Raw genomic sequence first — 18,048 nt, 5'->3', positions numbered from 1 at the left:
GAAAGAAATTTAGAAGAGATTAGTTATGAATTCTCTGGGACCCAGTGCTTCTCTCTAATCACAGTAAACAGCTCAGCCTCTGAAGCACAGGAATTGGATTGGAGGAGGTATTTTTCCATTCATAAGAAAAATCTCTGCTCCTTTCGGTCTTGTCCTTATTTCTCCAATCTGGCTTGAGTTGAGGAATCTTCTGGTAGAGTTGTAGGCGAACACGTGCAAGATTGTGGAGGGCCCTGAACAACACCAGGCAAGGGAGTTTGGGTTTTATTTTGTAGGCAGCAGGGAGCCATTAAAAGATTTTGAACAGGAGGAATGTAAAAAATAGGACTTGATTTGGATGCATGTTTAGTATAAAAGTGCAGTGATAAGATATATTAAGGGAGTGTTATGGTTCTGTTCACAGCATGAATATAACTGGAGAATTCATCTCTACTAGCTGTCTAGTTCAGCTTTTACAGCATGCAAATTTTCAGGGCCAGCTGCAAGAGCTTGATGGTAAAAGAACAAAGTAAGACTTGATCATGTGAATGTAATTGTAAAGAGAGGGATTTTAGTGATCACGATCACTGGTAACAGAATAATAATAATTTTAAAGGGTGACTGTACAGTCATTTGCTATTTTGTTTGAGTTCTTTGAAACCACTTCTATGCTATATAATTACCTTAAGTTTTAAGAGTTCCCTGTGGGTATAATTTATGCATTTTGCATTCTCATGCAAATGATGTAACTGTCTACACCGTTGAAAATGAAAGCTGAAAATTATTCCGACTAGGTGTGGTTGCACAAAGCTTATGAAATATTAATCACTTTTATATATTCTTATAGTTTGTGTTACATTCTTGCATTGTTTTGAACTACAGTAATACATAAGTAACAAAGAGTTGAAATTTTAAATTGTGTATTTTCAGAAAGAACTGTAGTTTGCCTATTGCAAAATTTAATGTCATCAAAACCCTTTCTTTAAAAATTAATATAAAAATGAGCCCTGGCTGGCGTAGCTCAGTGGATTGAGTGCAGGCTGCAAACCAAAGTGTTGCAGGTTCGATTCCCAGTCAGGGTACATGCCTGGGTTGCAGGCCATGACCCCCAGCAACCACACATTGATGTTTCTCTCTCTCTCTCTCTCTCTCTCTCTCCCCCTTCCCTCTCTAAAAATAAATAAATAAAATCTTTTTAAAAATTAATATAAAAATGGTGCAATATTTCAAGAATTCCAGAACAAACCCTATTTAACTGAAACTAAGCTACTAAAAGTTCATTTATGAATTGTAGCTGGTACTCTGACCACTCCTTTAAAGCTCTGCATTTTGAGAAGTCAGGCTTCACTGCAGTGGTTTCTATGTAACCATAATATAAGCTGGTGGGAATATAAATCTCATCACAGGTGGCAGCACCTTGTCATAAATAGGGAATTATCTTTTTTACTGCAGCATAGCTATACCTCTAAGCATTACATTTCTCTTATGAAAGTAGAATTCACTTAGTGATAATGACATTCATATTTCAGAGTCTTGTTTTAATGAACTTTCTCAGAACTTCTTTGCACTAATCCTGAGTTTCTCAAGACTTGGATTTCCTCCCCCCTCCCCAGAGGTGGATGTGCATTACATGTACGAAAATCTCCAGGAAGAAATAAATGAGTTTGCTCCTCTATAAATCTATATATACTAAATTTAAAGAAGAACACCACCTGCTCTGAGTGGCCTCTTGGATTTTACCCTGAGCTCAGAGCATAGCTAGGAGTTTGGAGAGGAAACAGAGAGAATTCCTCCAGCAGAGGAGACACAACTTACTTTTCTGCCTTCCCCATTATACCTTTGGAGTAGGCGTGGGGATGGTGGGTATGGCAGGCCTTTCTCCAAGGCCACAGGATTATGGATTTGGGAAAAACAAATCACATTTACTTTCTCTGTTTTTACTTCCTATGGTCTTTCTCCACCTTTTTGTCCCCTCGACCCTGTCTCTGTCTCTGCTCCCTCTCGTGCCTTCCCTCTTGCAAGCACAGGCTTACACATACATACAAGTCTGACTAGATTGATTTATATTTCTCCTTACCTATTACCCACATCTTCACCTAGAGAAGCAGAAGCCTAGTTTTAGTAAATGTGCCTGAGGGTTATCCCCTAAGAACTTCTAGTGTAGAGGAGGTCACTGCAAAGCAAAAAAAAAAAAAAAAAAAAAAAAGAAAGAAAGAGAAAAGACAGAGAAAGGAAAAGAAAAAAAGAAAGAAATTTTAATGTGCCCAAATTCAGTCATGAACATTTTTCAATAAGAGAATGAACTTTCCATGGCATGATCTAGGAGAATGTTAAGTGCACACATTTACATAATTGAAATGGAAAGCTGCGTGGTGGCGAAAGCAGTGGGCTGGGAGACAGGCTGGTGGGCTATGGCTGATACTCTGTGTTAAACTTCTTCCTTCCGCAGCCCAGGACCAGTTAGGGCTGCTGGGTCCTCAGTGTTTTGCAGCCCTGGAAACATCTTAGAGATCAGGTTGCCTTAAAATAAGGGCCTCTCACATGTCATCACCAGCTACCTTATACAGATTCCACCTCCCTTTAGAAGGAGCTGCTACCCCGCCTGGATTCATTCTCTAGAAGAAAGTATGAAAGCCAGATTTCAGTGTAATTAGCATCTCTGGTTCCATTTCTTCAGCTGTTAAAAAAAAAACACACACATACACTTTAGAGAGGGGAAAAAAGGTCTATGAAAATCCATTATAATCATTTCTTTTGTTATCATTATCATTATTACACTGTCCTTTATCTGTCACTTGAATGTCATAACTATTTAAGCTCTTGTCACAAACTTTAAAAGCAGGCACTGCTTAGACATAAAGTACTATTAGACTTTCATTATTGTTGTTATTAGTAACCTACATTATGAAAGTAGAACTAGCAAAACAGTGATTTAGAACAAAAGAAGTGAGACAATAATGTACTTTTTTGTGGCATAGTAATTAAAATGAGACATGGAAATGTCATTTGGCTCATTAATACTGGATTATTTCACAGATCTCTTTAATGTTGTGTGGGTTCTCCAATACATGTTATAGTAATTCAGGTTTTGGGATCTCAGGCTATTTTAAGCCCCACATTAAAAACTCGTGTATTGTTGCCTTTGAAAAGGAATCACTACTGGAAACAGTCATTACACATACAGTTAATGTGTAACAGGAACCCATCTCAGAAATGGAAAGGTGCTTCTCTACTCCGTTTGCTTTCATTGACCACCATTAGTTTTCATACCAGTTGCAAGTTGGGAATGGGGGTGGAGAATGCTGCATTTTCTTAGATCTCACACGAATTGAAAATTCAAGTGAGGGAAGACATGCCGCCATCAGTGAGCACTTACACTTAAGCTAGCTGCTTTCCATGGCCTCTGCAGTCCTCCCATTAGGTGCTGCGTGTTGCTATTCATTATGGATACAGGATCAAAGCACAGGTGAATTGCCCAAGGTCAGAAATCTGAAAATTGGAAGAGGCAGGTCTGCAAAGACCTCTTCAGAGTTTAAAGAGGCATGACTCACAAATAGGAGGAAGAACTGAACCTCCAGCAGATGTTGGAACTGTATGTTTAGAAGAGAATTGACATCTCATCTTTTACCTGCATAGTGACTATTTGGGTGAAAAGGTACACTTGCAATTAAGTTTATAAAGAAGTGATTTGTTCAGGATTTCTTTCCTGTAGTTGCTTCACTTGTGAGGTGGGAGGACTCCACTCTCTCAGGCCAGAAGGATATAGATCGACTCAAGTTATTACAGAGAGCTACTGTCATAATTAAATCCGATCATTACATAGTCAAAGGAGTCTCCCACACTACCTTGGCACACAGTAGGCTCTCATTAAGTAGTAGTTTAGAATGGGTTCTTCTATTTGAGTCTTAATTTAATGAATTGACTCACCCATTCAGACTCATGGTAAATGGCTGTCCCTAGCATCCTCTCATTAGCTCCTTTCAATGGACTCTTTATAGAGAGATAACTCTCTTTATGACTCCTATCCTCAGAAATAATTTGCAGGTGTAATGTGATGTGCCAGTCCAATAGCCATCTGCGACACCTTTTTCATCCTTCATTTATAGATGAGGCCTTTGTGCCTTGTCCTGCGAGACTCAGGTGTTCATGGTTTGCAGTGGAAAACACACATTAGTGGCTTCCTTTTGGAGCAGTCACTCTTGTCTAGCATTGCTTGCTTACCTGTGTAGGAGAAAAGATGTGAAGTCTCTTTTGAAAGTCTTTGAAGAAGACTCCTGGTTATTGTATTCTCTTCTATAGAGACTGTATCAAATTTAACACAACCACTATCCAACACAAATCAAAATTTTGATAATCAATATTTCCTGAAGTACCACAACACAGGTAGCAAACACAAGGCCTGCAGGCTGAATCCAGCCCTCCACCTTGTTTCATCTAGCCCGGCACCTTGTTTCTATCCAGCGGCAGCACTGAGCTCCTTGCCCCTAGTTAAGGAGTAATTACATTCATACAGTCCTAAAATTACATTCAGCCCTTTGAAGGCAACTGCAAGGCTGGTGTGGCCCCCGGTGAAAATGAGTTTGACACCCCTGTACTACAACATCCTATGCACCCACTTTGCTATGATTTTATTTTTTTATCTTCTCTTTTTAAAATATTTTATTTATTTATTTTTCAAGAGAGGGTAAAGGAGGGAGAAAAAGAGGGAGACATCATACCAATATGAGAGAGAAACATCAGTTGGTTGCATCTCACGCACCCCCTACTGAGGACCTGGCCTGCAACCCAGGCATGTGCCCTGACTGGGAATCGAACCAGGGACCCTTTGGTTCACAGGCCCTCGCTCAGTTCATGGAGCTACACCAGCCAAGGGTACTTAAAAATCTTATTAGGGCCCTGGCTGGTGTGGCTCAGTGGATTGAGTGCCGGTTCAATTCCTGGTCAGGGTACATGCCTGGATTGTGGGCCAGCTCCCCAATTGGGGACGTGTGAGAAGCAAGCACACATTGATGTTTCCCTCCCTCTCTTTCTTCCTCCCTTCCTTCTCTCTAAAAATAAATAAATAAAATATTTTTTAAAAATGTGTAGTTTTAAAAAAGATTTTTAAAATAAAATGATGGTCATACAGTCCCTCCACAAAAATTTTATGTAAAATGAAGTACATCTTCTGCCAACTAATAGGAGTGACTGAACAGTCTGTATTGTTCTATAAGGGTTTAGATCATACTAATGCTGTTTGGGCCAGCAACCCAAAGGTTGTATATACAACCTTTATACAGCCTGTCCCTCTCCTTTGTTACAAATCTCAGCAAGTTACTTTCATTTCATAATGTATTTGCCTGACCAGGTTTGGAGCTAAATGAGGCCTTTGGATCATATAATTTTTATATCACATCAAAAATAATCCCTCTTAAAGAAAGAACTTTTACCCTTTGTGACAGCATGGATAGAACTGGAAAGCATTATGCTAAGTGAAATAAGCCAGACAGTGAAAGACAAATACCATATGATCTCACCTTTAACAGGAACCTAATCAACAAAACAATTAAGCAAAATATAAGCAGAGACATTGAAATTAAGAACAATCTGACAGTACCACCCTGTGAGAGGCCAGGGCATCCAGTTTGCAGGGCAGTGCTAGCTCAGTAGAGGCGGCACACTTCCCGGAGAGAGCAGGCCTGAGTCACAGGGCCACAGGGAGCAGAGCCCCAAGGGGCCCAGGAAGCAGCCAGCCCAGATCACCCCAGTGAGGGTGTGAGAAGTGCCTTCTTCCCAAGAACAGACTCTTCTCAGCTCAGGCTCTGCTGGTTGAAATCAATTCACTGTACAAACTCTTACCTTTTTTAAGGAAAAATTACATCAACCACCATGGATTTCTACAAGATCCATTTGCCTTTCTGGGAGCAGAAGTAGCCAGTGCAGCCCCAGGAGGGACACTGAGTCCACTAGGGCTCTCTGTGACTGAGACTCCTTAGAGCAGCTTTGGGGTCCTGTCCTGGGAACCCCTCGATTGGCCTTCTGTAGCCATCTGCACCCACCTCTGAGACAATCCAGCATCAGCTTCCAGAGCCCTTGGTTGTTTAGCAGAACTTGCTGTATCCCCGGTCAACACCTTTTCCGTACTGTTCTGCTGGGAGGTCTGGAACCACTTCCTGGTAGAGGAGAGGACCAAGGCCCCATGGCTCCCAGCTCCAGGCACCAGCATCCACATCAGCCCCTCCACTGAGTCCCCTGCAGTTAAGTTGGGCTGCTCGCAGAGGAGGATCTGGAATGCACTTTTTAGCTTACTTCTGTTGGAGTCTGCCACAGGACAGAATTCATAGGAGGCTTCTGGGGTGGGTCAGGAGGGACAGGGGCTTTTTTTTTAAATTTTTTCCTCAGCTGGTAACTCAGGGTTCATCTATTCATGGCCTTTCTAATAAACTTACAGTTGAGTTGGAAAAAAAAAAAAAAGAACAATCTGACAGTAACCAGAGGGGAAGTAGGAGGGCATAATTGGGGGAAGGGTTTTCAGAAACAACTATAAGGGACACATGGACAAAATCAAGAGGGGGTGGAATCAGGGGAGGTAGGTGGGGATGGCTGGGGTCGGGGGGAGTGGAGTGGGATAAATGCAGACAACTGTACTTGACCAACAGTAAAACAATTTTTAAAAATCCCTCTTAGGCTTTGTAAGGGATTCATTGTTTTTGTTTTGTCTTCTGCTTTTTTCTAGCTTATTTCAGTGTGTTCTATAAAACAAACCTCTTTGTAAAATTTGCCAGTATGAATAATCCATTGAACGAGATTGCTTTACAGAAATATATGGAAATCTAGAACAAGCCAATACAAAGAACTAAATTAGCTCCAGGGCTAAAATATGGTCACGTTTGCATCCTGATTCTGTTTTAAATAGCCCATTGGTTGAAAGATCCCTTAATATTTTTTTTCATCTTTGTTTGTGGGGAATTGAGAAAAAGCAGTACTGTGCTGGCATATTTTGTGGAGTCAACATAAGGTAAATTAAAAATGTCAATGAAATACCTTGGAATATCAAATTGCTACCAAGAAATTTCACTGTGACTATATAAGGAAGAATAGTCCCATGTGCATATTCTTTGTCAGCCTCTCAGCCTACTGCTGCAATGAAAAATGAAAGGAGGCAAAACAGTTTTCTGAGAACCAAGCTTGGAGAACACTAAATGCAGAGTATAATTCATGTGCAGTCCTAATTTTTTGGCACAATTTCTATTCTTCTGTGTTAATAAAACATATAGTCAAACCCTTTATCTGTTCATTGATTCCATAGTGAAAAAGAACATTGAAAACAAGAGAACTAATTAATTACTTTATTTATTTTGCCCTAGTTTTCTGAGCATGCATTATCAGAAGGAATTCCACATTTCACGTCTTTGGAGCTTTACAATTTCAGAGCTTCTTTCACATACATGATCTCATTGGATCCTCATTCAATACATCCATTAAAGGCATCAGGCTGGTAGGACCCCCCTTTTTTAACAAAAATCAAAGTAATTAATTTAACTGGAAAGCTTAGCTATTTGCAGACCCAAACATCAACAATATAAGCTCAATGTTTTATATTTGGTTAACAGGAAATCTCTTTATTCTTGCAGCTGAAGTTCTGTTTTACCTTTATTATTCCCTCCCTCTCCAGTTTTTTAAATTTAATTTCTCTGTAGGCAGCTTTCCTGCTTTTAATAGCTTTCTACCCTCAAAGGCAAGTTCTAACTTGTCAGTCTGTACTCTAAAACAGCCTCCCATTCATATAGTGACACCCTTAACCCCTATTGAATTTGCACAAGGGAGCCATCAAGCTTCCTTTCTATGATATTTCATTCTGCCATTTCTTTATTCCATCACATATGTATTGATCATTGGCTATAAGCCAGGCCTTATATTAGGAGCTACCCTTAAGTATCCCATAGTCCAGAGGATATCACAATAAACAAGCCATCTCTGTTTATCATGAACTAATAATTTTGTTTAGCTGTGGTGCACTGGGTGAGGGTTGATTCCCTCTCCCCCAACCTCTCCCTTTCCAGGCTTTGATCTTATAATAATGAAATTCATGCACATCAAATATACCCTGGGAGAGAACATCAAAGTCCTGAATATAATAATTAATCTTGGGTTTTGAAATCTCTGATAGAGGGGAAGCATATATAGAGAATATAGGTAGTTACAGTGTCACCCCTGTGGGTATGCTTTATTTTTTAAGGTTCTATTCTTTTTTAACCAAAATCGAAAATCTAATTTTAATCTGCATATTATTTTCATTGAGCTGGGGGATAATTGATACACATAATTCAGGCTAGCTTAAATAACCTGCTAACTTTAAATCTCAAAAATTAATTGTCATCAGAACATAGCTAAGAATTAGAAGAGTGACCCTTGCTATTGGCAGTAATTGTTACATTAATTGGATTGCCAGGCTACTGAAAATGTGACTGGAAGACAGGAAGAGAAGGTGGGGAGAGGCTTAAAGGGTGAGAAAGACTAATTGTAACATGTTTCTAGAACCTGCTGAAAAGAGGAAATTAAGTTTTAGTAGGTTCATTTTTTAAAAAGATTTTATTTATTTTATTTTTAGAGAGGGAAGGGAGGGAGATACAGAGAGAGAGAGAGAGAGAAACATCAATGTGCAGTTGCTGGGGGTCATGGCCTGCAACCCAGGCATGTACCCTGACTGGGAATCGAACCTGCAACACTTTGGTTCGCAGCCCGTGCTCAATCCACTGAGCTACGCCAGCCAGGGTGTAGGTTCATTTTTTTAAAGTTTCTTTAAATGCCCACTCATATTATAAACTGTTTCTTGTTCTGTGATATCTGCTTTACAAAATGTTACATCTGAGTAAAACAAAATGTATTGAGAAATATTAATCTATACCAGGATGTGTGCACTTGGCATAGCATAAATATATGCAAAAGACTATACTTAAGGCACAATGCTGTTATATCAGACTTGTGGTCAACATTTTATGTATGGACAGCCTCAGTAGATCCTGTTGCTCTCTTGAGATCCAAGGAAATCAGTGTAGCCTGTGTGAAAAAGTATTTCTTTTGATGGAAATGTGTTAAAAGGAAACATTTATAATTTTCATAGCAATCCTCAGACTTTGCTGTCCTACTGAGATAACGGACTCAAGTGAAACATTGCTAGCCTATCAGTGGGACTATAGCTGAAAAGACAAAGTAGTGGGGGGAGTATGGAACACCTGCTATTAAGTCTATGTTTTCCAAATTACTTCTCTTAATCAGAAAGGCATCTAGTCATTGTGTGTGTCTCTGGTATTACAGATGTATTTAGAGCACTGAAGTGGTATAAATGATATACTGGTATTTTTTAGCCGTCACCTTTTTTATTATGGCTACTGAGAATGTAGTTCCACTTTGCCTGCTGAGTGACATGCACCCTACATGTCTCTGCCTTCAGGGAGGCCACCATCACATCCTATGATTCTTCTGACCTAGCTCCAGTTCTAGAGACCAGAGAGGTATTACACCCTCCCCATACTTTGCCCTTGCTGCCAGAGGCAACCCAGGCCACTATTGCTTCTTCTGACCTTAACAGAGAATAGCAATTTACACAGGCTCAAAGCTTTTTCTTCTGGGACAAAGATGTTTTGTGGCACACCATTGGATCTGGCAGTTATTTGCAAATAACATTACTGGTTGTATTAATACCTTCTTCACTTACCTCCCAAAGTCCATGTGGAAGTCTAAGGTGTGCTGAAAAGGGCAGCTGACCACTACCATTTGTGGCTGTAAGTATTCTCCAATATGTCCTCTTGACCTGATATTGAAGGTTTCAAATGTTTTCTTCTCACTAGTGATATTCCAACCTCCAAATAACTATCTCCCCTTAATAGTAAGTAAATTGGTTAAAAAAAAATAAAAGTGTTAGATTTTGCTCCTAGATATGATCATTCTGGAAAGGTCAAGTCCTGGTCCCTCACCCAAAATACAATCATTAAAACTATCTGATACGGATTTCCTGGAAATAAATTTCAATGTTCATGACATGGAGAGTATTATCCTAAGTGAAATAAGCCAGTCTGACAAAGACAAGTACCATATGATTTCACTTGGTTTATGAGGATTGACATACACACACACACACACACACACACACACACAGCAACAACAACAACAACAACAACAACAAGAATTATCTTCTGGAGGACAGGCTCCTTGCAGTACAGGCTTTTTTTCCCCTACTAGGTGAGTGTTCTGGGAGTCCATCTGTATTAATACGTGTACCAGCTATCATTGTTGTGAGAGGCTGTGTTTGACTTCAGTGAATTTTTTTTGAAGACTCTTTTAATGCAGTTACCCATTTCATGATGGGTGATTTATGAGTGCACCTGCCCACACTGCATGCAGTGTTCAGCAGATTTGACCAAAAACAGCATGATCCCCATGCCCCACCCTCTCTATTCACCCATTCTTGCCCCCAGCATTTTTTTTGTTGTTTCCCCAGTGAAAAAAAGTCCTGAAAGGAAAACATTTTGCCAATGTGTTAGAGGTGAAACAAAAAAAAAAATGGCAGAAGCACTAAAAGGCGTCAAAATTGACAAGTTCAGAAACTGTTTTGTGTAGTGGAAAAAATGTCTCAATAGGTGTATTGCATCAAATGGAAAATACCATGGAGGTGACTGAAGTTTAAATATGTAAGAATAAATACACAGTTTTTTATAAATAAATTCCGTTTTGGGGGGAGGGTCCCCCCTCATATTAGAAACAGACTCATAGAGATAGGGAACAGACTGACAGCTGTCAAAGGGGAGGAGGATTACGGGCCTGGTTGAAAAAGGTGAAGGGATTAAACAAAAACAGACTTATAGATATAGACAACAGTATGGTGATTACCAGAGGGAAAGGGGGCTTAGGGGAGGTTGGAGGAGGGTAGAGTGGGGACAATTGGTGATAGAAGGAGACTTGACTTGGGGTGGTGAACACACAATATGATATATAGATGGTATATTATAGAATTATATACCTGAAACTTGTATAATTTTATTAACCAGTCACCCCCAATAAATTCAATTTTAAAAGTAGTAGAAATTATTTAATAAATAACCCAGAAAAAATAAAACTTTGAACACATACACACAGAGGGTTCAATATTTACTGAGAAAGACCTAACCTTGAATTTTAAGGGGAATAGAAATTGATTATTTCATGAACTAAACAGATGATATTTCTCTGAAAAAATACAGATATGCACGATGTAAACAATTTTAGGAGAAATCAATGCATAAGAAGTTATAAAGCACCTTTTCTTTTGTAGTCATGCAAAGTAATTTCTTAGTGACTGTTCAGGGAATGCTTGGCATCTTTTTAACTCATTCATTACAATAACAGATATTTATTTAATACATAGTTACTGAGCACAGTGCTTGCCACCTCTAATTAGTGCCTCCTATGTGTCAAGGCCACTTTGGTACCTTCTTCAAGAGCACTAATAATCATCTCCAGACTGATCAAAGGAGTGTAATTCCTTGCCATATTTCTAGTTGGTATCTCTGAATAAGGCTTCCCTGATTAGGGTCATTTCTAATTTCTGTTATTCATACGAATCACTGCTGAGACAGAGACAAATGCAACTGCACCCCCTTTTCTTTGGGGACCTTTCCTATGTTGGGTGCAATGTCCCTTTTTACACATCATAAAAATCAAGGTTCTTCTGCCTACTCATTCCAACACTGGATAAAATGACAGTGTCACACAGAGAACAGAGCACTCCTTTGGTTGCTTTGACAGTCTTTTTTTGGCCTCATTTTTCTTGCTCTCTACTGAGTTTTTTAGTCCAGATTTAGTGGTGATGACTAAGAGATTGCCAGGATGTGACAGAGCACGCAGTTCATTGAGTCCTTCCTTGCCATTTTTCAATAGTAACAATTGCCACGTTTTACCTCCTAATGTTGTAGGTGCTAGTATCTGTGTTGTTTCTGTTACGAATAACAGATACTAAGTCATGCATACAGGATCAGTATGTGCCATGACAGCTTCTTTCTACATATAGCTTATTTCATTATATGGTATTAGGGAAATTCCCTGCAGACTTTTTACTAGTTAATACTTCTGAATCCTGGAATTTGCAGTACTTAAATCTGAATCTCTGAAATTCAAATTTAGTGAGCAATAATCAGGTGGTCTGCTGTGTGCTAGGCAATATGACTGGTCATTTATGAAGGTAGAAGATGTATTCAAAAATAACACAAGACCCTTGCCATTTGGAGCCAGTCAAGCGCATGCCTGAGCTACAGGGCCAAGCTGGAGATCTAGCTAGAGTTTATGGGAGCACAAATACATACTTGAACAGATCAGATATAATTCCAGAGGTAGTCATATTTGAGCAAAGCCTTGAGGGATGAGGGAAAAGCCAGTAGGTAGACAGACAGAAGAATGGCACTCAAAACCAAGGAAATGAGTGACATCTGGAAAGACACAAAGACACAATTCTGTGGTAGAGGTTGAGATGGAAGGCAATGTGGTGACTGAATTGTGGAAAACTTTAAATACAACATCAAGTTGAGATTTTTACTAGAGGCATGGTGAAACCATGAAAAGGTCCAGGGGAAGGGAGCTTTATGTTAGGAGTGAAATCTCTTAGCAATAGGGAAGAGGCCAGTTAGGAAATCTTTACAGCAGGCCAGTGAAGAGGTAATAAGGACACAAACTATAGCAGTGGCAGTGGGAATAGAAGTCAAAATCATGGACTGGAGAGCCTGTAGAAGAACATCAAGGTCTCCCGAAGTTTGAAGTGTGAGCATTTGCCAGAATGGTAGACTCTAATTACTGAGATAGGGGACCCAGAAGTGGAGGTTAGAGGAACTATGGCTCTGTGCTTCAAATATTCTTTTCCTTTTTCGGTTTTGAACCTCTACCCATCCTTCAAGGCTCAGTTGCAATAGCACCCTCTCTGTAAAGCCCAGCACTCCCTGGTCCCCCAATCAGAATTAAGTCCTACAAAGAGGAGTTTTCACAGCCTGTCAGTAGAATATTTTGGTTCCTATCACATGATAGTTTTCTTGGAAATATGTTTCTTCTGGGGTAGGTTGAATTTTTATGAATCTACTGAGGATCTATCAAGTTTGCCCCAGGCACAAATAAACCCAAAACCTCACTCTAGTCTTTGCGCTCCATAGATTACTGAATGAGTTAGGTTTTGTGGGTTCTGAGGGGGGAGAAAAGTTCAATTGTTTAACTTTCAGAGAAAGGCAGCCTCAATTAGAGGACTCTGCCCCTCTTTGCTTCACTGACTCAGATAGTGCTTTAGATCCTGTTGCTGAGGTAGTGTACATTGCTTAGAATGATATCTCATATGAAAGTGAAGGCAGGTAGTGTCATGGAGGCATTACTAAAAAACATAGGTATTCAAAAAGCTTGCAGTATTTTTACAAGGTAGTTTATTTTAGGGTTTTATCAAAAGACATTCCTGATAACATCTCAGCAAATGAGCAAAAATCTAAAGGCTTCCTTGATGCCATTGTCACATGTAGCTCAGTCAGCATTTTCTTCATTATCTTCCACCCCAAATGGACACTTTGCTACTCTGTGGATTACATAAGGATTAAAATTTGCTATTCATTTACTCCGACTGGTGTTGCTCAGTGGATTGAGTGCCAGCCTGAAAACCAAAGGGTCCCTGGTTCGATTCCTAGTCAGAGCACATGCCTGGGTTGCAGGCCAGGTCACCAGTAGGGGGCATATGAGAGGCAACTACACATTGATGTTTCTCTCCCTCTATTTCTCCCTCCCTTCCTCTCTGTCTAAAAATAAATTAAATCTTTTTAAAAAGAACATTAAAAATGAAATTTGCTGTTCACTTCATTTTGCTTACAAATGGCCTTTTTAATAGCTGTTTATTGCATACACACACATACACAAAACTTGAAAGAAGGTTTTCTGTTTCTCTCTTTGTTTGTAAAATGGTTGGTTCAGGAACCCTTCATTTGTGTGAGCAAGTCCAAAGAAAACATGGCCAAGCATGTGGTAGAATATCACATTCCAGGGTTGAACGTCCCCTGGGCTGCTCTGTCATGTCTGCTTGTGGAATTACTGTAAATTCCTTGCTTCTGTATTGATTTGCTTGTAAATGTTACTGTAAAGCAAGGATGGGGGTGAGGAGGAATATTTCTTTAAGTCAAGGTTCAGTGATCTAAAAATCAATTTGGTTTACCTAAAACTAAATGGGAGTCTTTGTTTGTAGCATCCTTAAGAAATATAGGCAGCTAGAATTGTAACACAGATTTCAGCCTTGGGCAGTTGAAAATTATAGTTTATAGTAACTGGAGAATCTATGAAAATTAAGTACAAGAACTGAATGTTTATTTCCTCATATTGAATCCCAAATGGAACAAAGCTCCATGTGACATATTTAGGCTTGTATTTTGATCCTTGGCTCTTGAATTTGTCTAGTACATTACATTTATGTGGCTGGTCCTAATTTCCCCATAACCTTATTACAAAGAGAGTTAATCATTGACTAATAACACTTGCACTTAGTGCTTTTTCTAAAGCATCAGACCAAATGTTATACATATTCTTGTTTTCCAATGATAATAGTTTATGCTATTAAACTAGAGCACTGGTCATAAAAGCTTAAAAAAGTATGTCCTGACCTTCCATGGGGTAATACCACATGGTTCTCCATGAAACCTATTGCTATAAGTATTGAGCTTTAGTTTATTTACTTTTCTTGTAGGAACATTTCACACCTGAGTGCAAATTCAAAGAATCTGTGTTCGAGAATTATTACGTGACATATTCATCAATGATATACCGTCAGCAGCAGTCAGGCCGAGGATGGTATCTGGGTCTGAACAAAGAAGGAGAGATCATGAAAGGGAACCATGTGAAGAAGAACAAGCCTGCAGCCCACTTTCTGCCCAAACCACTGAAAGGTAAGCTGCATATTATAGGCTGTGGAGTAAATGAGTATGCACTTAAGTCAGTCTTTTCTTACACATTTGAAAATGGAACATAATTCTTCTCCATTAAGGCATTTTATACAAAATTTAGTAATATTTTAAATACTTAAAAACATTAACACACCAACAATACCATCTAATCTCCTAATTTTAATTTTTCCATAGTATATTTCCATTTTACATATATAACACTATATTTATATAAAAAGTAGTTTAATTGCTAACTCACGACAGCCAAGAACCCCAAATTAAGCCAAAATATGGTCCCTGGGGAGAAAAACAGATGCTTAAATGTATGTACACTTAACAGTTATTGGAAAAATCCTTGGAAACTCTGTAACAATATAGTCCCAAAATTTTTCATTTGTGGTTTTATTTTCCAATCATTTTAGCAGATTGCTAGCAAATTAGAAAGGGTGAACAATTGGAATGGGCTGCAGAACATAGTAATGTGTTAGAAGTAATGAGACATGGTAGAAAAGGAATAGAAAAAGCAGGCAAAGCAGAGCAAGACCTCCAAGAGGTTACTGGCCTGAGGTCAGACAGGGGGTTGAGTAAGGCAGACTGCCCAGTCAGTTAGCATACTGCCTGCTCCACAGCACATTTTCTGGAGCCATACTACTTGGATTCAAATTCCAGCTTTATCCTTTACTAACCGGATGGTCTTGGGAAGACTAGCTACATGTGTGTGCCTCAAGCTCCTTGTCTGTAAAGTATGGATAAGAGTAGGTTCTTCAGAGGATTCTTATATGCATTAAAAGAGATAATGAATGTGAAGCACTTAGAACAGTATCTAGTATATTGTTAGTGCTCCATAAACATAAGCTAGTACTGTTATTTACAGCATAACAATAATGATATTTACCATTTCCTGCACTAAGTATTGTACTAATTTAGACACTTTGGGAGTTTCATTTTAAAGCACCATAGAAATCAGTATTTTTAAATGATTTAAATTTTAATATTTGGCTTGCACAGCATGTTCTAGATCATTTAAACTTCTAAGGGTTTTATTAAATGCATTTTTTTCATCAATCCTCTCATACACATAACCACAAATGATGGAAATTAAGCATTAGAATTCTTTACACACAACTTCACCAAGAGTAGATTTTGTTTAATCTCATATAGTTCACTTCCTACTGAGTTCTTAAAAGTGTAATTTTTCATGTTTGGCTTAAAGCATGGAAGCTTAGTAACCAGAAGAAAAGTCGAGCACCAGTGCAGTGTGCCCATTCAAAGGTCTTTGACACACCACCTTTCTGTGCTTTTCAGTGGCCATGTACAAGGAGCCGTCACTTCACGATCTCACGGAGTTCTCCCGATCTGGAAGCGGAACCCCAACCAAGAGCCGAAGTGTCTCCGGAGTGCTAAACGGAGGCAAATCCATGAGCCACAATGAATCAACGTAGCCAGTGAGGGCAAAACAAGGGCTCTGTAACAGAACCTTACCTCCAGGTGCTGTTGAATTCTTCTAGCAGTCCTTCACCCAAAAGTTCAAATTTGTCAGTGACGTTTACCAAACAAATGGGCAGAATTCACTATTCTATCTGCCATTAAACTTTATCATCCAAACTAATGCCCCATAATTTAGATTGAGCTTGTGCAAAGCAATGCCAAGCATTATAGGTGAACTAAATCTGGGAGAAGGACTGCCCGATTTTCTCATGATCTCACTTATACTTTGGGGATGACAAACCACAATCATTTCACAGCACTAACGCTGGTAAAAATTTGCCCTCCAAGCAAGAAAATTTAAAAGACCACAATCTCTCTTCAAAAACAAAACAAAAAAAATTAACAGCTTAAATGTTTTGTAGGGGCAAACAAAATTATGTGAACTGTGTTGTTTTCTTGGCTTAATGTTTTCTATCTACGCTTGATTCAAATGTATTCTTTACTTTGGTATAGTGCCAACTTTCTGATTTCTGAAATTCAGTGGTTCTATTGATTCTGTGTCACTTAATCCAAATCAACCAAATTCAGGGTTGGATCTGAATTGGCATCTCAGGCTCAAGGTAACAATGTTCTTGTGATTTTACCAACATTTTTTTTTTTAGATTTGTAGTATTCTGGTCAAGTTATTGTGCTGTACTTTGTGCATATAAATTGAGTTGTATTGTCAAACCCAGTCAGTAAAGATCACTTTAAAAAAATCATTATCCTCAAGTGTAGATTTCTCTTAATTCCATTTGTGTTATCATGTTAAACTATTGTTGTGGCTTCTTGTGTAAAGACAGGAATTGTGGAACTGTGATGTTGTCTTTTGTGTTGTTAAAATAAGAAATGTCTTATCTGTATGTGTATGAGTCCTCTTGTCATTGTATTTGGCACGTGAATATTGTGTACAAGGAAATATTAAGACTGGTTACCCCTAAAAAACATATACTTATACATGCTTCTGGAAAAGTGTTTAAGACTTAGCTAGGTTTCCATTTAGATCTTCATATCTGTTGCATGGAAGAAAGTTGGAATCTTGGCATAGAGTTGCATGATATGTAAGATTTTGTGCATTAATAATTGTTAAAACCTGTGTTCCAAAAGTGGACATAGCATGTACAGGCAGTTTCTGTCCTGTGCACAAAAACATTTAAAAAGTTGTTTAATATTTGTTGTTGTATACCCAAATACGCACCGAATAAACTCTTTATATTCATTCAAAGAAAAAAAAATCCTCCAACATGTCTTTATTGAGTTTCTGTTACTTACCATTACCTGTCATAGAAACTGGAGTTAAATCTTGAATTATACATGGTGAGATCACTGCCCTCAGATAATCTACAGTCTAAAGACTCATATTAGCATGAAAACTCTTTAAAGTGTGTATATTGTACTAGTTACTGTACTTGTACTTCATATTGGAACAAAGAGTTCTCACTTTCATTCAGTGATGGAATTATACAAAAGAGACCCATGTTCTAGTATTCTTTCTGGTGTTCACACTATTTCCCCTTTCTTTTGCTTGGTTTTTTAGGTAAAGAGAAGACACAAGACTAAACATCTAAGGTCCTTTCCACTTCTGAGAGCTGAAGGAAAATACAAACATTTTTAAGATTGTTGACCTTTTCACTAGCTCCCCAAAGCTGCCATTGCCTGGCATTGCATGCTTCAGAGTAGTTGATATATGAAAGTA

At 38.7% G+C, this 18,048-nt stretch overlaps 1 protein-coding gene across 3 annotated transcripts in view; it reads left to right on the top strand.

Moving 5' to 3' along the window:
• FGF13 (fibroblast growth factor 13) overlaps positions 1-17,587 on the top strand; it is a 514,186-nt gene extending 496,599 nt beyond the window's left edge. For all 3 annotated transcript variants that reach the window (XM_028522509.2, XM_028522511.2, XM_028522510.2), the window contains 2 exons: positions 14,690-14,888; positions 16,191-17,587. In XM_028522509.2, coding sequence (XP_028378310.1) covers positions 14,690-14,888; positions 16,191-16,327 — 336 coding nt within the window. In that variant the 3' untranslated portion in view covers positions 16,328-17,587. The remainder of the gene's footprint in view (positions 1-14,689; positions 14,889-16,190) is intronic.
• The last annotated feature ends 461 nt before the right edge of the window (positions 17,588-18,048 follow it).

The sequence above is a fragment of the Phyllostomus discolor genome, chromosome X, assembly GCF_004126475.2.
Source record: "Phyllostomus discolor isolate MPI-MPIP mPhyDis1 chromosome X, mPhyDis1.pri.v3, whole genome shotgun sequence".
NCBI classification, from domain to species: Eukaryota; Metazoa; Chordata; class Mammalia; order Chiroptera; family Phyllostomidae; genus Phyllostomus; species Phyllostomus discolor.
Note: the sequence above shows the minus strand (reverse complement) of the source record. Positions and strands in the feature narration are given on the sequence as shown.